The following is a 23,406-nucleotide window of genomic DNA, read 5'->3' on the forward strand; positions in this document are numbered from 1 at the left end:
TTTGTTGATATAATGTCCAACGTGTTTGAGGAGTGGTAAACCTTTCTCTGCCCTGTCCTAGGTTGTTTTTGTGATAACCGTTATTCGAACGTGTCTACAGTTGGACACGATGCGGTCTTTTTGCGGATGAAATTCTGAACTTCACGTGCATCAGACAAAACTGATGTTGCGATTATTGTTACTCCGGTGTCGACCACGATGGTACCCTGCGCTGGAGCTGAGGAGGTGGCAAAGTTCCTCGACAGAGCCTCACCTGGAACAAGCGCACAACTGTCCTCAGAGGAGAGTGAACCCACTCAACATTCAGATGCTATCTACAAACCTACACGAGCAGATATTCCGCGGAACGGAGCCAGTGTACGTGCAGGAGAACGTGGAGCGGAGTGTCAGGCACCTGGAGGAGCATCAACTTTGGGGCAAAGAAGCCGCGCTTCTTCCCGACGTTGAGCTGAAGTTGCCTCAGATGTATGGCAGCGATATTGACGAACACTTCCGGATTTTGGCTCAGAAGCAGAGTTTGCCTTACCTGGAGGCGGCTAGTTTGCTTCAGCTCACGCAGTTGCCCCCAATGCCTTGTACCTGGGTATGGGAAGTAGGATGGACTCGCTATGGACCGGACGGGGAGTGCAGAAAAGTGGATTTTCCTGACGAGAAGGCCCTTGTTTTTGACGTGGAGGTGTGCATGGCAGAGGGTCACTGTCCCACACTTGCCGTAGCTGTGTCTCCCTGTGCTTGGTTAGTAACATTCGACTAGTTATCTGTCGTCGACAGTGTGCCTGTTTGTGATTGAACTACAATATATTTACAGCTATTAGACTCTAGTCGTTTGTAACGGTTCTTTCTTTGTTCATCAGGTACTCATGGTGCAGTAAACGGCTCGTTGAGGACAGGTACACTTGGTCTAATCAGCTCACACTAGCTGACCTTATTCCTTTGGAGACCACCGTCAACTCCAGCCGACCTCCAAGGGGTATGTGGCAGGAACGACTGGTAGTGGGTCACAATGTCAGCTTTGACCGTGCTCACATTAAGGAGCAGTACCTGTTAAAGGTAAGTCTGATTTTTGTGATCCCTGGTCACTCATACATGCCTACTAACCATTTTACCAACTTCCATGTGAAGTTCAGTGTTTCATCCCTGACTCATCCCCTGATTCAAGTGCATGAAAGATTTTGTTCAGATATTTTAAGGAACAACATTTCTGACTAACTCAGGGCTCCAAAGTCCGGTTCTTGGACACCATGAGTCTCCACATGGCCATCTCTGGACTGACTGGGTTCCAGCGCTCCCTCTGGATGGCCAGCAAATATGGCAAGCGCAAAGGCCTGCAGGAAGTCAAGGAACATATGAAGAAAATAGGGAGGCGGACTGAGGGGCCAAAGGTTTATCCCCATGCATTTTGTTTTTTAATTACTTACACACGGCACTTTGGACATCCTCTTCTCCTCCATTAACCCTTTGACAATTAGATCAAATTCTGTCTCATCTGCTTTATATCTACAGCTCTTGAAATGCAGTTTGAATTAGAGTTATTTGCTTGTTCATACCTGCTTGCACTACATATAGTGCCATGCACGTACAGTCCAATCAAATACAGTATATCGCACAAATGCTGTAACAGAAAAGACAGCTCATTATGGTCTGTATGGATGGCTTTACCTTGTTCCTGTAGATTGGCTCCTGGGATTGGGTGGAGATCAGCAGTATCAATAATTTAGGTGATGTCCATGCTCTGTATGTCGGTGGGGAGCCCTTAAAGAAGGAGGCCCGGGAGATTTTTGTGAAGGGCAGCATGATTGACGTGCGGGAGAACTTTCAGGTAGGTGTTTACATACACATCTTAAAATGGCGAATCCCAGATATACAAAAAGAAGGTGCTCAGCTTAGACAGTTGATTTTTGTCCTCGGCAGGAGCTCATGCAGTACTGTGCCCTGGATGTGCTGGCGACACATGAGGTGTTCACCCAGCAGCTGCCCCTCTTCATGGAGAGGTCAGGCCATTTAAACAATACCCATATTCTTTGTCTATGGCATGTTCTCGCATCCTTGGGGTAGTATCCTTCCATGATTCTCATATTTTTATTAAATTATGTAAATACTACATAACTTCCTCTCTCTGCTCTCAGATGCCCTCATCCGGTCACATTTGCCGGGATGCTGGAGATGGGGGTGAGTTACTTGCCTGTCAATCAGAACTGGCAACGTTATTTAGAGGATGCCCAGGACACGTATGAGGAACTGCAGCTCGAGATGAAAAAGTCCCTGATGCGGCTGGCAGATGATGCATGTCAGCTTCTAGAAGGCCAGAGGTGAAAGCTGTTTGTTTTGCTCATGGAAAGTCTTTGAAACTTACTCATACTTATACTCATACTTGTACTTATTGCAGTTCTCCATAACATCCTGCTATTCCCTTGTTGACTATGAGAAGTTACTCTTTGATAACTTCTTATTCTTGCTAATCTGATATTCATGGTAGTACTTAATGTTCCTCGAAAAAACCTCATGGGTCTCTTCCATTTGATCCCATAAGATACAAAGACGACCCCTGGCTGTGGGACTTGGACTGGGAGGTTCAGGAATTTAAAAAGAAGAAGGTGCCTCAGAAAAAGAAAAAGGCAAATAAAGCAGAAGAGACAAAAGCACCTACCATTTCAGCAGTTGACTGGGACATGGGTAAGACAGAAACAGAAAGAGAATAACATCAAATGCATTGTAGTGGTAACAGCTTCAGCTTTTTGTATATTGAGAACACACGTTACTACTCAGGATGCTAACTATTATTTTCTAAATGACACATACTGAAACCTCATTTTTTTCAGGAGACATCTTGTGAGGGAGAGTGAAAATGTTCTTGTTTCTGTACTGGCAGACACTGGCCCCCCGTCTGAGGAGGAGTTGAATGGTGTGGACCCCAGTAAAGAACTGCTGGACAAACTGAAGCAAACAGTGAGCTGTTTACCAAAGAGGAGACAACATCTGCCTGGTCATCCTAGGTGTGTCCTTACAGACCTGCATTTCACACTATACAGTATAGTGCAAATGTCAATAGGAAAAGTATAAGAAAAGATTTTCATTGATTTCCAATGAATAGATTTATTCTTAGCAGATATCCATATCTGGTGTCCCTAGTCTTCAATTCATAGGTAAACAATGAGACATTCACCTAGTGTCAACTGTCCTCTGTCCTCTCAACTGTCCTCTTCTCTTTACATAACTCAAGCTGGTATCGTAAGCTGTGTGTAAAGCTGTCGGAGAGTGAGGACTGGTCACCGGGAGCAAGTCTGATCAGTCTGCAGATGCGGGTGACCCCCAAGCTGATGGGGATGACCTGGGATGGCTTCCCTCTGCACTACACGGACCAGCATGGCTGGGGCTACCTGGTGCCAGGTCGCAGGGACAACCTGGACTTGGACGAGGAGGAAGTTGGCCCAGTGTGTCCCCACAGGTGAACCATGGGGAAACATCATGATCTTCTCCACTGTGAGGATATGGCAGGGATGGTGGCCTTGGCATTTGGAAGCGTTGTGATTTTGACCTTGAAAATACATGCTTACTTACAGGGCCATCGAAAGCATCTACAGAGAGTACTGTGAGCAGAGGGGGGAGGAGCAGCCGCAGTGTCTGGACACACCTCTGCCTGATGCCCTCATGCTGAGTGACAGCGCTGTGTGGCAGACTGTAAGCAATTTTGGACATAGAAACTGTCGTCTCTCTGTCAACTGTGAAATGGTTAAAAATACAATGTGTGTGTGTGTGTTTGAGCAGGCTGAGGAGTTGAGCCGTCTGGAGGATGTGGCTGAGGATGAGTTTGTAGTCAAGAGCAAGTCAAGGGTCAAGAAGGTCAAGGTACTTTAGCAGTCTAACATGACCTGTATTTAAATTAGGGATGGTAACGGTAGGCAACGGTACAGTGTTCCCACGGTTCGGTATGTATCATAGGATAAAAAAATCCTATCCATTAAACTTCCCAGTTTCCCTTTAAATACATTTGAAAGACGTGTCTTGGCAGCGAACAACGTTTATTTTGTATATTTTAATCGCAAATTGTTGTTGATGAGCGACAGTGAGAGAAACAGATTCTCGTTGCAGGCTACTAGCAACGAATCCGGCTGAGCGATAGGCTACATCACGTTGAACTTAAAAGTGCCTGCTCCGGTTGCCTGCATTAGCAAAGCAGGCCTGATGCTTGTGGGCTGTAGGCCTAGCATGCTTTATTGGTTTAAACTTTACGGTCTTCAGTTTGTACTGAAATTCTAAATATTCCCTTATAGTGGATGACAGACGGCGGCACCTTTGCAAAATTAGTGTCTCTCGCTAAGCTCAGTCCATTCACGTTGGAGCAGTCAGCTGTTGTTTGTTGAACTAATTTGCATACAGAGTGCATCAACCTATCTGTGTTTTTCTACATGAGCAGGGTTCTCTGGAGGTGTTTTGTGAATGTCTAACTTTCGTGTAGTTTGCAGCACAATGATAAATGTTTGCAAATCATTAATGACAGATCCACCGGTTCACGTCTGCCACCGAACCGTGGGGGCATATCGTTCGGTGCGATAATATACCGTATACCGTTGCATCCCTAATTTAAATGATCTTTTTGTGTCTTTTCCATTCAGAAGCTTTTCATATTGTGTTTTAGGAATCCAGATTACCCGATGGTCCTCCAGAGGAAAGCCAGTGTCCTTATCACCATGGAAATGGTCCATATAATGATGTCAATATTCCAGGGTGCTGGTTTTTCAAACTTCCTCATAAGGTATATTGTTGATGAACTGTACTGGTGTGCAGAGGAAGACGAAGTACATAATTCCTTTACTTAAGTTAAAGTATAGATACACCATGTCAAATATTACTCTAAAACAAGTGAAAACTGCTAAGTCACATTTTTACTAATGTATTGAAATGTAATGTTGTATACATCCTTTGGTCGGTCATAGGACTTCAAGAGACCTTTAGTTCCTTACATCCAACAAAAACATTTCACCTATTTTCATAACTTTGCAACTGTTCAAATGGATGCAATAATATAACTTAAATCATTATTCATTCTCTGTTCACAAATCTAAAACATTTTCACCCCCGAATACAAAACCAGAAAACTCAATAATGAATAGATTATTTATCGTTTAATAATGTAGCTCTGTGATGTAGATCTAGTAATGTGGTGAATGTCAGATGATTGTCTAATTTCATTCCAATTTCGCAATGATCGGAGGATAGCCTGGTTAACACCAGACCACTTTTCAAATCTCAATTCCTAACAGGTTCATCTGGGTTCTCCCAGGCTACATGGAGGATGTTCTGATGAAGAATCTGTTGTCATTACCACAGTCAATTCAGCCAACTTCAAATTGAACTATTGAAAAAAATAACTTTAAGATAGTCTATCGCATTATTACATTTATAGAATCAAATGTGGTTAAAAGTAACAAGTATTTCATGCTCATATTTCAAATGTACTAGAGTCAAAAGTATTTGTCTTTCAAATGTAGTTAAGTAAAAGTCACAAGTTTCCAAAAAGATTAATACTCAAGTAAAGTACAGATACTCAAAAATCATACTTAATTACAGTAATCAAGTAAATGTACTTGAGTGTACTGTGTGTACAATGACCCGGTACCAACAATGGTGTTCTAAGTAATATGCTCTCATTGTTTTACCTGTAACAGGATGGGAATGAGAACAATGTTGGCAGTCCTTTCTCCAAGGATTTCTTAAGTAAGATGGAGGATGGGACTCTTCAGGCAGGCAGAGGGGGCACAAATGCCACACGGGCCCTCGAGATTAATAAGATGATCTCATTCTGGAGAAATGCCCAGAACCGTATCAGGTACCGACCCGTCAGACGTTAGCCGCCCTCTTAAATAGATCCTGAGCACTTCACGGAAGAGGAAATTTAGACACCAATGCTCATGAATTTGTCTTAAATGATGTGATGGACATGAGTCAGCCATCTTTTTTGTGTTAAATCGACGTCCTATCTCACTCTTGTAGTTCCCAGAAGGTGGTTTGGCTGCGGAAGGGAGATTTTCCTCTCACCGTGAGGAGGTCAGTAATATCCATCAGGACTTGGCAGTAACACAAGTTTAATTAAATAATGGTGTGCTGTTCTTCAACTCCGTGAATAATCCCACCCCAACCACCCCCTCTACAGACATAAAGAGTATGATGATGAAGGCCAGTATGGTGCCATCCTGCCACAGGTCGTCACTGCAGGAACGGTGACCCGTAGAGCTGTGGAACCAACATGGCTGACGGCTAGCAATGCTCGGGTAATGTCCAGAGCACTACTGTAACATATAAATAATGCATAATACTTTTACATTTTCAATCAAAACCACTTTGACAATCTCTCTTACAATAGCCCCAGTTCTAATCCTACCCCATAACCTTACATTTAAGTATGATCATTAACTCATCTATTGTTATATCACTAGACATTTCATAGAGCAGTTACATTATAACAAGGGCTATGTAATATAAACGGTCACCATCAAAACTCTGAAGGCCATGCAGTGTTTCCCCTAGAATTTTTTCCAGCAGCGGTGCTATTACTTGGCGGGGGGGGGGGGGGGTTGTTGCGCATTTTTTTTTTTTTTTTATATCATACCTTCGTGTTTCTTTTGTGGACATTTTCAGCTTTCTTTTACATTATTGGTTAAAAATGATAGAAGAAAAATTAAATGGCACAACCATTTAATGACCATTTAATAATTAAAAGATTATTTACAATTTATTTAAATTTGTCTTAATGGCAAAGGCCACACCCAATCTGCGAGCACTTAATTTTTCTGGGCATTGAATTGAATTGTGGGGGGGCCATTAATGCTGACACGCATGCACGTAGCCAGATGCTCTCCTTGTAGTCTAATTCTCAGTCCCAAAACAACAAACCCACGTATAAAAAAGTAAATACTCACTTTTCTTCTACATCACTCCCACAGTTACCATACAACTCACTCACAATTAACTCGAAAAAGACCTAGGCTACTTGATTGAAGTGCGACCGTTCGTCTCACCGTCAAGAGAACGCTGAAGTTATGAGAACATGTCTTTCTGATAAGAGAATATAGGCTCCTATATGTCTAATGCCGTAAACGTAGAAAAGGTCTGTTTGTGATAGCCTATTATAGCTAAGTGGACAGAATTTAGGCTATACGTATATGCCAACATATGCTCATATTTCCTTTAACTATCAGACAGTTTAAACAGGCCTAGACTGTGTTCGCCTAGCTTTCCCATGCAAACATTACATATAGCCCTACGCTAACGTTACAAGTCTAGGCTACAATTAACGTTAAGACCATACACCTTGTAGCACATTGGTTTACTCTATTGCATTACTTACGTTTTAATAATTTGTCGTTGAATGTTGATGGAGGCTCATCTTTGGGAAATCAGCTCTCTGGATAAAATTGTCAGCCGGAGCAAGAGTTCTCAGAGTTGACGACAGGGGGGTAAATCCAATCAGCAGAAAGAACCGCATCACAACAGTAGGCTAAATCGCAACAAACTTTTTTCCCCCCATGTTAAATTCATTTCGGTAATCATGAATTGGTTTCTTTTATTTGATGTAGGCTAGGAGAGGAGGATGCATGTTTCACATTAGTGTCAATGTGTCAAAGCAGGCTTTGGATCAGAGGAATTGCTCAAGCTTAACATATGGCATAGGCTACAAGCGAATTCACGGCATACAAACAGCTTCGTGATGAAATATAACTAATATCATTTTTTATTGTCACCAGGCCTATAAGTAGGCTATTTATTGTGTAACCTACAAGTGAACGTTGACACCATAGGCTACACTGTGGCGGAGCAAGACCCCATCAGTCGGATAGCTAAACAATGTAACCGTGTTCAGAACGTAGGCTAGCCATATGGGCTGCAGACTTGTCTTTGGGCTTGTAATCACCTGACACATCATGCCGCATATATGTCCTGAATAATGAGAGGCTAAGTGCGGATTTGATGCACTTAACTTACTCAAGACTTTCAGAAAACAATTTCGAGATGACGTTGGCCATTGTGCTTTTACAGTGTGTTAAGTGAATCTCGTGATATTATGTTGCAGCGGCGCTGAAAATCCAGCGGCGGCGCTGCGCCGCTGTTAAATACATTGTAGGGGAAACACTGCCATGTACAACCCAATAATGTACCGGTAACTCCCCGATAAAGTGATAACTCCCAATAATGTAATACAAATCTCCTCTTAACTCCATCAAAAATGTAATAAGATCTGATAATGTAATAACTTCCCAATAATGTAATAAGATGTCTTTATATGTGCTGGCATCACATTTCTATAGCAACTATGCCCTACTGGGCAGTGTGGCCACCCCATCGCTGCTTGCATTCGTTAGGCACTAACATTTTAAACCTTTTAGTGAATTCCAAAATGGTGGTGCTGGAGCCCTCAAGGTGTACACATGATACTTGAACCGTTTTCAGACATGTCCTCTGCACTATATGCGGATCTTTGTCAAACGAATGAGCCTTGGGGTGATTCAGATATGATGCTTATTGCTTACATGCGGACATTATGTGTGAATGACACCGACGCACATTAACAGAATTTCTGTGTGGTTGAACGTGCACATGAACAGAATCTCCGCACGTTCTTCGCTTTGTTCAGACATAAGCTCATTTACATAGCTTGCTTACATACTGCCCGTCCGAAATACTAGGAAGGGAGTAGTGTAAGAGTCGGCTAAATTTGGAGTTCCAAATGTCCGGTTATGTTGTTCAGATATAAGGCCCAACTGCTTGATATCTGCAGAGCATGCGGACTTACATCTATGTCTAAAGCAGCTTTGGTGAAACTTAAGTACTATTTAAGTACTATTTACCATACGTTTCTAGAGCCTGCCATAAAATCCAATGGCAGAAGGTGTATAATAGTAATGATAAGTGAATTAATAAATGTAGAAGAAAAGGTGGCAACTTCTCTGCTTGACCCTCATGAATAAGGTAGACAAACAATGGATGGCCCCTAAATATTGATGGCATGCTACCAACACATTGACCAAGTTATTACAATTATCACATTGTTTTCTAAAACCAACATTTTAATACATTATTGGGAAATTATTATATGATCAGGTTTTATTACATGGCATTTGATGGAGTTCAGAGAAGATTTTTATTACATTATTGGGAGTTATTACATTATTGGGAAATTGTTACAGTATTGGGTTCTACTGGCCATATCAAGGTACTGACTGGTAGCGTTTGGTGTCTTATGTTTGCCCATCAGCGTGACCGAGTGGGCAGCGAGCTGAAGGCCATGGTGCAGGTACCCCCAGGATATCACCTGGTGGGGGCTGACGTGGACTCCCAGGAGCTTTGGATCGCGGCAGTTTTAGGAGAGGCTCACTTTGCCACCATGCATGGTGAGATGCTGGAAGTGGACAGCATGTCATCTCCACAGATTACAGTCTGGCTTAGTTTGCCTTCATTAGTGTGAGTGAAATTAAACTGATTTTGCTCGCGTGCTTCCAGGCTGCACGGCATTCGGCTGGATGACCCTCCAGGGCAAGAAGAGCCAGGGCACAGACCTGCACAGCCGCACCGCCGATGCTGTGGGCATCAGCCGTGAGCACGCAAAGGTTTTCAACTACGGCCGAATCTATGGTGCCGGACGGCCTTTTGCAGAGCGCCTGCTCATGCAGTTCAACCACCGGCTCAGTCAGCCCGACGCCGCTGACAAGGCCAGGCACATGTATGCGCTGACCAAAGGATTACGCAGGTAGGACTCCATCCGTTGTTGTCTCAAGGTCCTAAAATGGGCCAATAAACTGTAACAAACCAATCTACAAAGGCTTAGATACTAGAAGAGCCATTTTTGTTATCTTGGGATAGTAAGCCCAAATGATCGTCTTGAAATGGGGGAAAAAAACTAGTTTGGCCCTTTCAGCCTTCCACTGCTTTCATAGATTGTTGACCCATTTCTGGGTCATGTCATAATAAATATAATAAGATCGTCTTATGTGCTTCATACATTCCTGGATGACCCTGTGCTCAGGTGCCATCTGAATGAGGAGGGGGAGTGGCTACTGCAGAAGCTGGGCGTGGATGTGCAGAAAGCCGAGGACGGGAGCGTCTCCATGCAGGACGTGCACAGGATCCAACGGACAGCAGCGCAGAGGTGAGCGGCCCAAATAGGACAAGATACTTGAGAGTCTGGTCTGGTCTTGACCCGACTGATGATTAGCAGGTGGTGCTCCCATGAGAATGATGGCAGTTTTTCTTTGCTCTGCAGTTCCCGCAGGCGTAAGTGGGATATAGTTGGTAAGCGTGTTTGGGGAGGAGGCACGGAGTCCGAGATGTTCAACAAGCTGGAGAGCATCGCCCACTCCCCTCAGCCGTCCACCCCTGTGCTGGGGTGCCGCATCTCACGAGCCCTGGAGCCTTCCGCAGTGGGGGACGAGGTGAGATCAGTAACAATACCAACAAATTCCTCATTCTTTAATCTACAAGGCCTCTTTTCTATAATAGTTACCACCAGCAACAAAGCAAATATCCTACCAACTCACTTCTGTTCAACTCACTGTTTGTTCAACTGAACAAAAAACATTGCAGTCTTTCAGTGGCTGTAAGTACACTGTACTTACGGAAGATTAACAGGGTGCAAGCATGTTGCGTTCTCAGAGGCACCACCTTATGATTGAGTAAACATTGATAACAAAGCAATTTGCAGATGAGCAGTACACAGTCTTTCGTACCAAAGGCACACACAAAAGAGGAGGAAGGCACTGAGAGAGCATATACCAGTATTTAGAATTGTCTAGATTGGTCCAGAATTTAATATTTTCGCAGTTGCATCTTGACTTAATTGAGGTATTTGAGACTGTCTCAATGGCAACATTTGGCCCTTAGCATGGTAGACATTTACAAATCAATGGGTAAGACAAAAAGCACTCCAGGACATGTGGGGTTTTCTTGAATTTCCCCTTGGGGATCAATAAAGTATCTTATATATTAGTGTTGCCGCGATTAGTCGACCTAATCGACCATGAAAATTAGTCGACGGCAATTTTTTTTAGTCGAAGAGTCGTTTTACTATTGACCACCTATTTATTTTTGGTCTCAAACGGCTCACTGTAATGTTATATTAACTCTATGTTATTAACTCTTGAAAAGTACAATGACTGTCTTTGGATGTTAAACAGGCTACTAAGACTTTAGCAGTCATGTTTTAAACCCAGCTATGCACACTGCGTGCCTGCCTGCTTTCAGCCAATTCATTATTAGGCAGAGCTAAGTGGGGGGAGCTAGTAGGTTACGCTAGTCCAGACTCTGACTAATATACAGTAGTTTTGTGGAAATTGAAATAAATGAAGTGAAGTGTCTCACGTTGACAACGCAACGGTGTGTCATTACTGTAATTCATTCATACAAAAAAAAAAGAGCGTTCAAGCCAACTGATAAAGTGAGGTAACCTATGTGGTAAGACGCGCAAAGTGCCTGTAGCCTACTTGTTTTGAACATGCTGATGTTGCTCATTTGCAAAGTCTTCAACTACTGTCGCCTTTCAAAGTCCAGCGTTTCTCGAACTATGGGCCGCGCGGACCAGCACCGGCCATAACGTGGACACTGCTGGTCCGGAACCGCGGAGAGAAATTATTCCCGGGTCTTCGTCTGATAATTTGCTGCGCAATTGATCAAGGAACCGCGGACCGACAGAAAAAGAAAACAAACGTTTCTGCAATCAGTAGGAAATACTTGCTAATTTTGTCATCAAAAATAGAGGCATACAATTAAATGGTGGTATGGGCGTTCATTCAATGCGCGAGAGAAACTGAAACCACTTGATAACGTTGGTAGCAAAGCTCCAATTCAACCTATTGGAAGGCTATTTAATTATGAAATTACATTTAATAGAACAATGTGGATTTGTGCAACTTCCATAAAAAACAGAGCACAGACTATATACAATAGGCCTACTCTAGATAGTGTATTAGTCAAATTTGAATAACGTGGCCAAAAGCTTGTGGCATAATTAAATATGTCAATATTCTTTCCATTTGCCTACCAGTGTATGATGCTTGCATGAGGGAAACATCCCAAAACGATGACACCCATATAATTGCTGTTGTTTTGAGAAGTATTATCATGCAACAGCAATGGAACTATTGTAATTATATTTTAAATTAGTAAAGCTCTGATGTGCATGTTTTCACAAACTTTTTGTAAACAATGTTAGCACTTTAAACACTGGCTGCTTTGAAGTGCATGTATAGCAATATAGCAATATAGCATAACAATAATAATTGTGATATGATAATTTGATGGGAGGTGGGTTCATGTAGGTGGGCTCTATGACCCCAAATTATGCCATGACCGGGCCACAGGTAAAGAAGTTGTCTATGTCCATGGCAACACTGGCATACAAATAAAGTCTATCAAAGGTCTGACATTAGATCTGAAGGTAGCATTTTCAAAATACACGGACAAAACAAAATAACAAATATTTGATTTTTACTAAAATTAGTCGACTAATCGAAAAATTAGTCGTTAGTGGCAGCACTACTATCTATCTATATAAACCTGGCATGGTATGAGACATTACCACAGACAAGCTCATAATTTTGAGTTTTGTGTGTTTGACTATATATAGAGTAGCATGGAAGTGAATAGTGAAAACTGATTATTATGGATGAAATTGAAAATCTGAAAATGTCTAAAGAATGTTTAGCACATGACAAAAAAGATATGAATAATATTATGGGGGGGAAAAACCCAGTTTTCTCTGCTTGGACCCCTAATGAAAACATCATGTGTAATAAAGAATGCCATTCCTTACACAGGTAAACTGTAGTCCAGTAAGTACATAGTAGCCAAAGGTATGGCAGTAGTGTTGTTTTTGTGCCATCAGTTCATTACCAGTCGAGTGAACTGGGTAGTCCAGAGCTCAGCCGTGGATTATCTGCACCTGATGCTGGTTGCCATGCGCTGGCTACTAGAGGAGTACGACATCGACGGCCGTTTCTGCATCAGCATCCACGATGAGGTGCGCTACCTGGTGTGTAGCGAGGACCGCTATCGAGCAGCCTTAGCCCTGCAGATCACCAACCTGCTGACCAGGTCAGAACCTGACCATTTAAAATATGCTCACAAGCCTTGTCCCACATGCAGGAGGAATGATTGACATTGTTGGACCATGTCTCACCACCATGTGAAGTGGATTTGTTCAGCCAGTGTTTCGATAATGTCATCCTTAAGCACTTTCTGAGAATTGCTTGAGTTTCATCATCCTAAACTCAACCCACTCAAATCATAATCATCACCCCACTGTATCTTGTTCTGCCATAACCTCTTAGTACTGAAGTCTGTGGTATCCCTTTTTGTAGATGCATGTTTGCCTATAAGCTGGACCTGCAGGACCTTCCCCAGTCTGTGGCCTTCTTCAGTGCTGTAGATGTGGACCAGTGTCTGCGGAAGGAGGTGACCATGGACTGCGTCACTCCATCCAACCCCACGGGCCTGGAGCGCAGATACGGCTTTGCCCAAGGTGAGCAGTATAGAGCACCCTACCCCGATCCCAAGTCCACTTCTAATGGAAAACACATGCATTTCTAGTTGATGAAAGCATAAGCTTGGGGAATTAACTGTCTCAGTAGGTTTTATTTTAACAATAACACCAAATAAGTCCTGCACACCAAATTCTTAAGAACTAGGATGTTTTTAATTAAGTTAAAAATGAAAATACATGAAAAAAAAATTATTACAATAAAATATTTTAAATGTTCTACAATGAACATTTTTTAAAGTCAACAATCCATGAATGAAACACACAGACAAAACAATTAATATTGTGGTGCAAACTCTGTAGGTGAAGCCTTGGATATTTACCAGATCATGGAGATCACCAAGGGCTCACTGGAGAAGGCCAGATAGGAGAAGGAGCCGGGACCAGATCCTCCTGTAACTGAGGTGTAGTGCGGCGGATGGGTAAAGACGACGACATGAGCGTCCTCACACCTTCCTCTTCTTCTTCCTGGGCTGCTGACTCACTTCAGGGCTCTGGGTGACTGTTGTCTGGAGGAAGAGGTGTGTTAGTAAGACAGCCGTCAAACCGCCTCTTCACATTCGTCATGAGGAAGAGGCCAAGGGAGGGAGCGGTTGTGAGGTCAAACCTTTGCACTTACCTGCTGACTGTCAGCTTCCTGCTGCTCCTGCAACATGGTGTCCAGGGCTGCTGCGTTGATGCGGAAGTCTCTGGAAGTACTCAGTTTCATATACTGCATCAGATTTACCTGCCGAAAAAGAACACCTCTGATGTGTACATCTGACTTATATGCACACTGATGTTTAAATTAAAAGTGTGAGTGTCCTTTTAATGGGGGGACAATGTGTGATATTTTCTGTGTTTCAAATGCACTGTTAAATACTGTAGACATGTGGTGAATTGAGAAGTGCCTGCCAACCTTTGACTTCTTGGAGAGGAGAATAAGGAACTTCTCGTACTGCTCGATGCTGAAGATGAGGTTGGGAATGGCTCTGGTCTGACGCAGGACCTTCACCTGAGAAGGGAGTGAAACAGACACAGCCAGAGAGGATGCAGAGAGAGAGACATTACAACCACTACTGGAGCAAGTTAGGACAGCCCTAATGAAAACAGAGAAGTGGAGATGGGATCCTTACAGAAGCTGCCATCATAGCATCCTCCTCTTTTTTCTTCTTTTTCTTCTCTCCTCCTCCATTCCCCTCACCGCTCTGGAAGAGACATTAATCATGCACATTTAAGTCAAAACCAATCTGTTGCATTTAAAGAAAAACAAAAAAAACAACGACTGTGTTTAAAGTTGCAGAAATTAAAGAACTATATATTTTGACCTCTCCATTTTGGATGTCAGTATTTTGAGGAGTAGTATAGCACTTAAAATGTGCATATTTTCATGGTGTAAGAAAGCAAGTTAAAATATATTTTATTTATTCTTACATTTTGGCTGATGCATTAATCCAAAGGTGCAGGTTTCTATTCTTACCTGCACATAGGTGATGAAGGAGTAACACTGGGGAGTCAGATGAGACCCTGACAGTTTGACCTGTAGAAGAACACACACGCAGGTTCATTACACATCGTGGCTACCACCATGAACTCATGTATATCCATCAAACTTTGAACTCAACACACTCAATAGGGAAAAATAGGGTGGGCAAAATTGTGCATCATACCAGTTTCTCCAGGCGTGATGGAACCTGGCACAGCTGGATGTACTGCAAGAAAAGAAGCATAATCACGTGATGTGTGTAGACCACAGACCTATAACATTTCATCATAGATCAGTGAAAACCATATTTATTTGATAATGAATCATTAGGGAAAGTTTTCTGACAATCTGTATTTAGTCTTATGTAAACTATGGTGTTCAGAGTTAAATGAAATGAATGGAACTGGGTATTTTTCTTGAGATGATCCCCCACATGTCTGAAGCCAGACTACCGGAATATAGGTTAAGAAATTTCAAATTAAGTACACACCAACTGTGCCACAACCATGGTTGTCTCAGTTTATGGATTTTACAGACATACACTGGACAGCATATTGGACATATTTGACAATGCATTACAGCTGGCAGCCTGAGGAGAAGGCAGGTGTGTTACAGAGCTCTATAGACAGATGAGGTGACTGACGTATTTGAGCAGGGCGGTGAGGAGGCCGTAGGTGCGACTCAGGTCGCGCAGCAGTGTGTCGCTGCAGACACCAGGGGGCAGCGCTGTCTGCAGCAGCTCGTGCAGGGCGGTCAGCATCGTGCCCAGCTGTAGCGTCACCGCCTTCAGCACACAATCCTGCTGCCCCGGCGCCTGAGAGAGGTCTGTCACACACATACACACACAGAATAAAAATCCTACATACACACCTGTATCCATAGAACAACTGTGAAATGAGTATGCATTTGCACACCTTTGCAATAAACTAAACTTTTCAGTGGGTGATACTAAATATTTTAGTATGATATTCACTATGTAGAAGAAAACCTCAATTAACGTTGTTAACATCAGCACCCTGCCAATAAACATCTGATTACATCCTTGCTCATATCACTCTGACAGAATAGAAAATATTTCCCTAAGCAAAGAGCTGTAAGATAGTCAGACTCACCTGCATTGCTCTTGTCCACAGCTGCCTGGCTTTTCTTCAGTGCAATGAGCCAGTCCACCTCATCCAGCAAACGGCCCACCTGCGCCAACACGAGCAGCTGCAAAAGAGCAATCACACAACGCCAATCAGAAATGGAAGAGATGGAGAGAGATTGAGTGTGTGTATCCAGAGATACTCATGCAGAAGTAATTCATGAGGCTATTCATCTAACTTAACACACATGAAAGTACATGTGTCGAGTATAAAGAACAAGGCCTCAGGTAATCCTGATTATGTAGAAGTGTGTGCTCACTGTTGTTGGGGCAGCAGTCTTCATGCAGACAATATTAAAATGAGACTGTTTCTCCAGCTCAACATCCTGGAAGACAAAAGACCACAATCAGTCCCAGTTACTGTGCAAAATAATCCATCCTCCTCATGTTTGCAACACACAGCGTGAACTGAAAACCACAGGCGCTAAGACTCTCTCATGTCAAGTGTATGCGATCAGTGGAGCAAGTGGAACAGCCTACATCAACATCCAGACTAGAGTTCATGAAAGCATATGACAGAGTGGTGAGGACGTGCAATAGTGTCTGTAATGTGGCCAACATGTGTCCAGTGAGTGGGCGGGAGAGCGGTCGCTCACCTGGTCGATGTCTCCCAGTTGGCTGTGGATGTCCTGGCAGAGTTCCCAGAGCTCCGTCACAGGGCTCCTCTGCAGCGCCAGCAGAGAGAAGAGCAGTGACAGCAGGCCCTTGGTCAGAGCCACGTCCTCTAAGGATGGAGCACAGCTTAAGTCTGTGCCGCTAACCCCAACTCTCAACAAGTTATACACAATGATAAGATCATTAAAGGTGCTCTAAGCGATGCTGGGTAACGTCACTTCTGTTGACCTTCAAACAAAACAGAGAGCTAGCTTGCTACTTCCTCCCCCTCCCTCCCATTCTGCTCCCGTGCAATTGAAACTCTCCTAAACACGCATCTTGTCTGTGATTTGCTGGAACAGTATGTTATGTTTTTATGGGCTAGGTTTACCCAGGTTATTTTTGTTGCTGTTTTTGGAGCCTGGGCTGTCCACAGAGATTGCGGTGTACAGTGTATTCAGGACACAGACAGCTAACGGATGGTTAGGTGATGTTTGCAGTAAGCAGTGGCGATTCTAGACATTTTTAACAAGGATGGCACTGGTGAGGCACTAATTAATTCAAGGGTGGCATGAGGCAAAACATCCAGATAAAAAGAAACACGCTCAAGATGTGAAATTAGCACAAATACATTAGGGAAACCAGACACAAACACCATACTCATAAATTGAAAGGAAAAAAAAACACAAATACCTTACTCTTACATAAAATTTCTTTGTATTTGAATAAAATAATACAAACATATTAAAAGTTAAATATCTAAGTTGTCTGTTCCTGGGCTATGCTGTGCTAAAACAAATTCCATCATGGGGACATTAAAATATAATCCATTGTATTCTATTCTATTAAATGAAGATATACAAATATACTCATCCAAGACATTTTCCCCCACAATAACTTACATCTATGCACATCTATTTTTGTAGCTGTTAAAATAATTTGACCTGCTTTTTTGTCTATTTGTTTATTTTCTTTAAAGTTCTCAAGAAACTTGAGGGTGGTATGAAGGAGTGTATTGTGTACGTGAGCAATTTCATCTTCCTAAATCTCAATATTATGATCACATCAAGTGTGGGCAAATTATTAATTACATTTTCACGTGGGGTAACTTGTTGCAGGGCAACCACATAACCGGTTCCATGTCTTCCGATTGGATGATTAATTATCAGTTTCTTGAGAACTTTAAAGTTCTCAAGAAACTTGAGGTTGGTATGAAGGAGTGTATTGTGTATGTGAGCAAACATTGTTCACATTGCACATGTGTTCGAATTGGATGACTAAAGTTCTCAAGAAACTTGAGGTTGGTATGAGGGAGTGTATTGTGTGTGTGAGCAACCTACATGTTACTTATCTGCCTGAATCTCAATATTCTGATCACAACAACTCTGGGCAAATTACTTTTACCAGTGCTGCATTCATTGTTTTGCACTTTTATAATCACATCACCAAAAGTAGGTTATTGGTTTTACCAAAAGTATTTGGCAGTATTTTTAAACTACAAACCTATAACGTATTTTGATACAAAATATAATGCCATTTTTTCCAACTAAATAAAATACAAATTTGTATTTTAAATACATGTATCAGACATGCCTATCCCTGGCTGTTGGCTGCAGCAACTCAAGCTAGGTAGTACTGATTGTTTTGTGTTTGTTTTGTGTTTGTTAGTTTTGATCCAATTTGACAGCTTTGCTATGTTGCCCACTCAAAATTTCTACCAGCCCACCCAAATATAGTAGCCTAGCCTAGGTTAGAACCAGCCCTGCCCTGCATGGAGACATATTTTACGATAATAATGGAGAAAATGTTGGCAAAACTTAAGGTTTTTGTTAACTGAATCTCCCTCCCTCATTCATCTACAGTATTTGCGCAACAGCTCACATTCTGCGTTCAATCCAGCGAAGTGAAATAAATGTTATTATTACGATATTTAGGCTACCTCTGTTAGGCCTACAAAAAGTTGCAAATTAAAGAGTATTTCCTGATCGGGGAAACCTTTTGGTCCGAGGTTCTATAATATCATTAAATTGTGCCGCAAATAACAGACAGAAGTGGGGCGTAATTTAAATTCATGACTCCGTAGACCAGCAATCTACTTGTCAAGGAGGCTCATAATTTGAGAAATGCTGCAGATCATAGACAGAGAAACCTCCGGGAACAGAACGCAGGCATATGATTTTGTTGTCACGCGCTAATATGGAAAATGAACTTTATAAAGACCGACTCGGCCAAAAAAAGAAAAAGAGTAAGCCAGATGGCCAGTCCAGCCCTGCGTTCAGGAATTATTTAAGCAAATGTGGAACGTGCGCAATGTTTCATTTATCCCTCCTGATTGGGACGAATAAAACAGGCATGGGGGACGAAAGAAGCTTAGTTTAGCCTAAGCTATGTAAACTTCCCATAATTTCAATATTTTACAACAAATGCTTGACTGGTTGAATGGTCATACATGTCATCAGAATATCGCTACCTGTAGCCTAGATGCGACGAGTGTTTAGTGAGTAGGCCTAAGCTTGATGAACCATAAATGAAAAGTTTTCTTAACATTACATTAGGACATTATTGCCATTAAACACTTTTACAAAAGTATAGGCCTAGCCTACAGTTAACACTTAATGACCTATCAAATGTCAGCGATGTGTCTTAAGTGTGTGATTAGATAAATAGGCACTGGCAGATGCAATAGGTAAATAGATATCTTTGCGTGTTCGCACAAGCAGTAGCCTGTAGGCCAATAAAGGCAAGCGTGGTTGCCACTTACATTTCTGACGTCTGATACTTCAAACTGCTGCAAGTGCATCATGAAAGGTCCTGCCTTAGACCATGTTAATGGCCAATCGTAGACTAAGATTTGGGCGTGGCACCTGGGGTGGCCAATCGAATCTCTGGCTCCGCCCCTGGCAGTAAGTGACAAAATGTTTTAGCCTAAAAAACACGTGGCATCGCTTAGAGTACCTTTAAGCATACATAAGATGTTTTTTGTCATTTGATTTTAAATTATTTTAAATAACGTAAGCCTATTCTGGTTAAGGTTGGTGAGAAATTACCAAAGCTGGTCTCCTTGCAGATTTTAAGTGTCCAGGTAATCATCTGGTCCAACTGAGAACAGAAAACACATTAGGAGACCCATCTTCAGCATTCAGAAGAGTTGTGATAGTTAGAATCTGTTGGTTAAGAAAATTTTTGGAATGGGGCATGGCTTTAGCAGTCAGCAGACCTGCCCACAGCATTTGAAAGTAGAGTATACCGGCCATTTATTTCATGATTCTGAAACCTGATACAATACTTGGCAATGTTTTTATTAATTTGTCTGGATGGTTAATGACCCTTTTCTGTGATGTGAGTGACTCAGAAAGACATTTATTTTTAGTTTACAGGGTCTTTAACATCATATTTGTAAGGAGATGAGGTGACTGGGTCAAATAAGAGATGACTGTGATCTATGATGAGACTTTTAATAGGTTAACTGTATCATTCAGTACCTGTGGGGATCCGGGCTCTAGCCGGGATGCGAGCGCGGCCAGTACGCCCACCAGCAGCTGGGCCTCCCGACTACTGAAGTCCTCCTCACCTCCACTCAGCTGGGTCAGCAAGGAGCGCTGATGGAGGGCAGACAAAACACAACTCACACTCGAGACGCACAAGCACACCTCAGCTTCAAAACCTGAGGTGTGCTCAAATTCGGCAGTGGGAACGTTTGTGGCGTAAAGAAGTGCCTCGAGTTCTCCACGAACGTTTGGGAACTAACAGAAAACCGTTTTCAAACGTTCACCTATGTTTGCGAATTTGAACACACCTCTGTCAGACGGTTTGAACCATGACCTCACCTGAAACTGGCGCAAGTAGAAAGACAGCTTCTCAGTTAGGCCCTCGCCTGGCTCGCCCTCCTCCTCCAAAGCATCTGATGGGGAGAAAGGTAAATGTATGTCACAGAAACGTCCATGGGCAGCATTATAGCAAAATCCTTTTAGGCAAGTCCCTCCACTCGGCGGCCATATAGCAACGCTTTTTGGGCACTCATCGGGCATCCTACTCCGCAGAAATGCACGTGCGCAAGGCTTCACAACACCAATCTTGCTCCAGCGGCGAGTTTACAAGACATGATTGGCAAGATATCTTCACAACACACCATATGATTGGCTCAATGTATTCACATGTCGACGTTTTGCTGAGGAAGGGGTGGGATATGTGTAGACAACGGCCATATTGGCGTTATCTAGCCCCATGCATTTCTATGGAGGGCTTTTTTGAGTGCTGTGTCTCCTCATTAGAAAGTCTCTGATCAGGAGGATCGGATGTACTGGGAGGACCTGTGTATTGATGCTGCACTGGAATTGTATTCAGTCATGCCAACTAAGCACACATACTTTCTACTTTACTCAGCACAGTCAATGGAGGGTGCAATGAGAGAGAAGGAAGTAGAGAGGGGAAGTGGGGACAAAAAACATTTACGGTTTAAAAGGTTGTATCAGCGATTTCAGGCCCAAAAAAAGGCCCAAACATAAATGATCACATTCATCTAATCTTTCCTAACGATCTGCTAGCTGCCTGCCTCACAAGCAGGCCATCAAAAAACGTGTCTCTGTAGGCAGCCTAGGCTCCGAGATCTGTACACAGAAACAATTGCTACCAATAAGGGTTGGCAACCCCTCAAAGGCAAAATAAAGTGTTTCAACCAATAACCGACGAGATGCAGATGTTTAGGAGAGTTTTAATTGCACGGGAGGGAGGGGGAGGGGGAGGGAGTAGCGAGCTAGCTCTCTGTTTTGTTTGAACATCAACAGAAGTGACGTATCCCCGCTATCACTGATACAACCTTTAAGTTGACGGTATTGAGTGTGAGCCTATGGAGATGCCAAGGTGTGAGAAGATTGGCGGCCTCTCTGACCAATGGTGCCCAGCAGCTCTGCCAGTCTGGCGGGGTGGCGCTGTTGCACGGTGGTGAAGACCCTCAGGAGCCCCTCCAGGCACAGCACAGACACACTGCGGCTGCCAGCCTTCTTCCCAGCATCTTCCACGGCAGGCGGGACGTTGGTGTACCTCCACATCAGCACACTACACCCAGGGCAAAGAGAGACAGCCATCATGAGCTCAACTATTTCTAATAGTTTACCCAGTCTGACGTTGTGGTTTTGGGCAACCATAATCCTAAACAATCTAGTGCATAATATTGAAGAAAAAAACTAAAACAGAGGCAATATATTTCAAAACCATAGAGACCATAAATATTTGTTTTGTCTTGTATGCTTTTTTTTGTCTTGTTTGGCCATGTTTGTATATGTCTATGATATGTGTGTATGTTTGCAGATGTGAGTGAGACCTAGTGATGTCACAGAGGTGGTGGAATGTCTTGTCCGCGTGGTGTCCATCTGGGCCGTCTGTGTGCCCAGTCTCCTCCAGCTGCTGGATCTTATTCACAGCCACACCCACTGCATGGCGCATGAAGTCCGCACTACCCCGCAGCACGGACAGACTCTCCTCTCGGCTTTGAGTGCTGTCCCTGTACCCCACACACACACACACACACTTTCAGTTGACAGTCTAAATGTATAACATTACAACACATACTGAACACATACATGCGTGCGCCTGCAAGGCTATATACAGTAACTACATAGAAATACATACTACAAGTAGGGATGTAACGATTACGGGTATAATGGTAAACCGCAATAAAAATGTTGACGATAACAATTACCGTTTTCTTTTCAAATATCATAATTATCACGGTTGATTACCGCGGTGTGGAATCCGTGTGTTTAATCCTTCCCAGCTTTATCCGAGCCTGCTTGACATACAGTAGGCCTGGTAAAATGAGACAAAACTTGTACCCTACTGATTCTGTTGCCTAATTGATGGTTTTAACTACAATTCGGATTAGGCTACACCTGATTTTAAAAGGGGAAACATTTTCACCGCAAAATGTGCACTGTATTATGTAGCCACTCTGCGTCATTTTATGTTTGCGTCCACATTAAATCCATTCCACTCACGTTATCAGGAGAATACAGTAGCCCAAAGTTTTATTTTGAACGCTTACTTTGGTCTCACTCATTGGATCCAAATAACAGAAATATCAAACTCCAAGTTATGGTAGGGTAAGTTAAGCTATAAGCACATAGCCAATTAAACATGAAGAAAAAAGTGAACGGGAGACTTTTTGAAACTATTTCAGATTGTGTAGGCCTATCAGTGCTATCTTAACATATTGAACACACTTTTAGAAATACCGTGATAATACCGAAAACCATGATAATTTTGGTCACTATAACCGTGAGGTTAAATTTTCATACCGTTACATCCCTAACTACAAGTCTGGAGTGCTGGCACATGCATACACTCATGCAAACTAACATACCAGATTCTAACTTTGCCAGCTTTCACCCGTGCAAGCAGAGGCAGACAGTATAATGTAGTCAGTGGTGATATGAAGGCAGACAATAGTAACGGAGGCTGGTACCTGAAGAGAGCATAGAGCAGTGAGGAGATAAAGCCCAGGGACAGCAGGCTGCGTGGGGCTTTGCTGGACGCCCTGCCCTTTCCCGCCTTCTCCTTCACGATCTCACACAGCTTCTGGTACCGGCTGAAGAGCTGCAGGAGCTCCTCAAAGCAGTTCTTGCTGCTCAGGAGAACACACAGAGCAAACAATAATCAGCATCATCATCATCATCTTCCTCC

General features: G+C 42.9%; 2 protein-coding genes across 3 annotated transcripts in view; one reads left to right on the top strand and one right to left on the bottom strand.

Annotated features, from left to right (window-relative positions):
* Positions 1 to 14,831, top strand: polg (polymerase (DNA directed), gamma). Its single transcript, XM_042110032.1, has 22 exons — positions 1 to 735; positions 855 to 1,050; positions 1,215 to 1,382; positions 1,673 to 1,819; positions 1,912 to 1,991; positions 2,127 to 2,309; positions 2,531 to 2,673; positions 2,870 to 2,993; positions 3,221 to 3,445; positions 3,561 to 3,678; positions 3,766 to 3,846; positions 4,637 to 4,753; positions 5,667 to 5,827; positions 5,992 to 6,045; positions 6,152 to 6,269; positions 9,251 to 9,386; positions 9,496 to 9,742; positions 10,019 to 10,141; positions 10,256 to 10,424; positions 12,872 to 13,080; positions 13,347 to 13,507; positions 13,829 to 14,831. The coding sequence occupies exons 1-22, from the start codon at positions 164 to 166 to the stop codon at positions 13,891 to 13,893; spliced, it is 3,597 nt and encodes a 1,198-aa protein (XP_041965966.1). The 5' UTR covers positions 1 to 163; the 3' UTR covers positions 13,894 to 14,831.
* Positions 13,663 to 23,406, bottom strand: part of fanci (FA complementation group I) — a 19,136-nt gene continuing 9,392 nt past the window's right edge. For both annotated transcript variants that reach the window (XM_042110031.1, XM_042110030.1), the window contains exons 23-38: positions 23,189 to 23,347; positions 22,049 to 22,228; positions 21,617 to 21,783; positions 20,556 to 20,629; positions 20,211 to 20,327; positions 19,776 to 19,827; positions 16,731 to 16,858; positions 16,395 to 16,460; positions 16,103 to 16,199; positions 15,634 to 15,815; positions 15,175 to 15,216; positions 14,985 to 15,044; positions 14,641 to 14,712; positions 14,424 to 14,519; positions 14,145 to 14,252; positions 13,663 to 14,034 (exon numbers count right to left, since the gene is read on the bottom strand). In XM_042110031.1, coding sequence (XP_041965965.1) covers positions 13,972 to 14,034; positions 14,145 to 14,252; positions 14,424 to 14,519; positions 14,641 to 14,712; positions 14,985 to 15,044; positions 15,175 to 15,216; positions 15,634 to 15,815; positions 16,103 to 16,199; positions 16,395 to 16,460; positions 16,731 to 16,858; positions 19,776 to 19,827; positions 20,211 to 20,327; positions 20,556 to 20,629; positions 21,617 to 21,783; positions 22,049 to 22,228; positions 23,189 to 23,347 — 1,663 coding nt within the window. In that variant the 3' untranslated portion in view covers positions 13,663 to 13,971. The remainder of the gene's footprint in view (positions 14,035 to 14,144; positions 14,253 to 14,423; positions 14,520 to 14,640; positions 14,713 to 14,984; positions 15,045 to 15,174; positions 15,217 to 15,633; positions 15,816 to 16,102; positions 16,200 to 16,394; positions 16,461 to 16,730; positions 16,859 to 19,775; positions 19,828 to 20,210; positions 20,328 to 20,555; positions 20,630 to 21,616; positions 21,784 to 22,048; positions 22,229 to 23,188; positions 23,348 to 23,406) is intronic.

The sequence above is a fragment of the Alosa sapidissima genome, chromosome 11, assembly GCF_018492685.1.
Source record: "Alosa sapidissima isolate fAloSap1 chromosome 11, fAloSap1.pri, whole genome shotgun sequence".
Classification (NCBI taxonomy): domain Eukaryota; kingdom Metazoa; phylum Chordata; class Actinopteri; order Clupeiformes; family Clupeidae; genus Alosa; species Alosa sapidissima.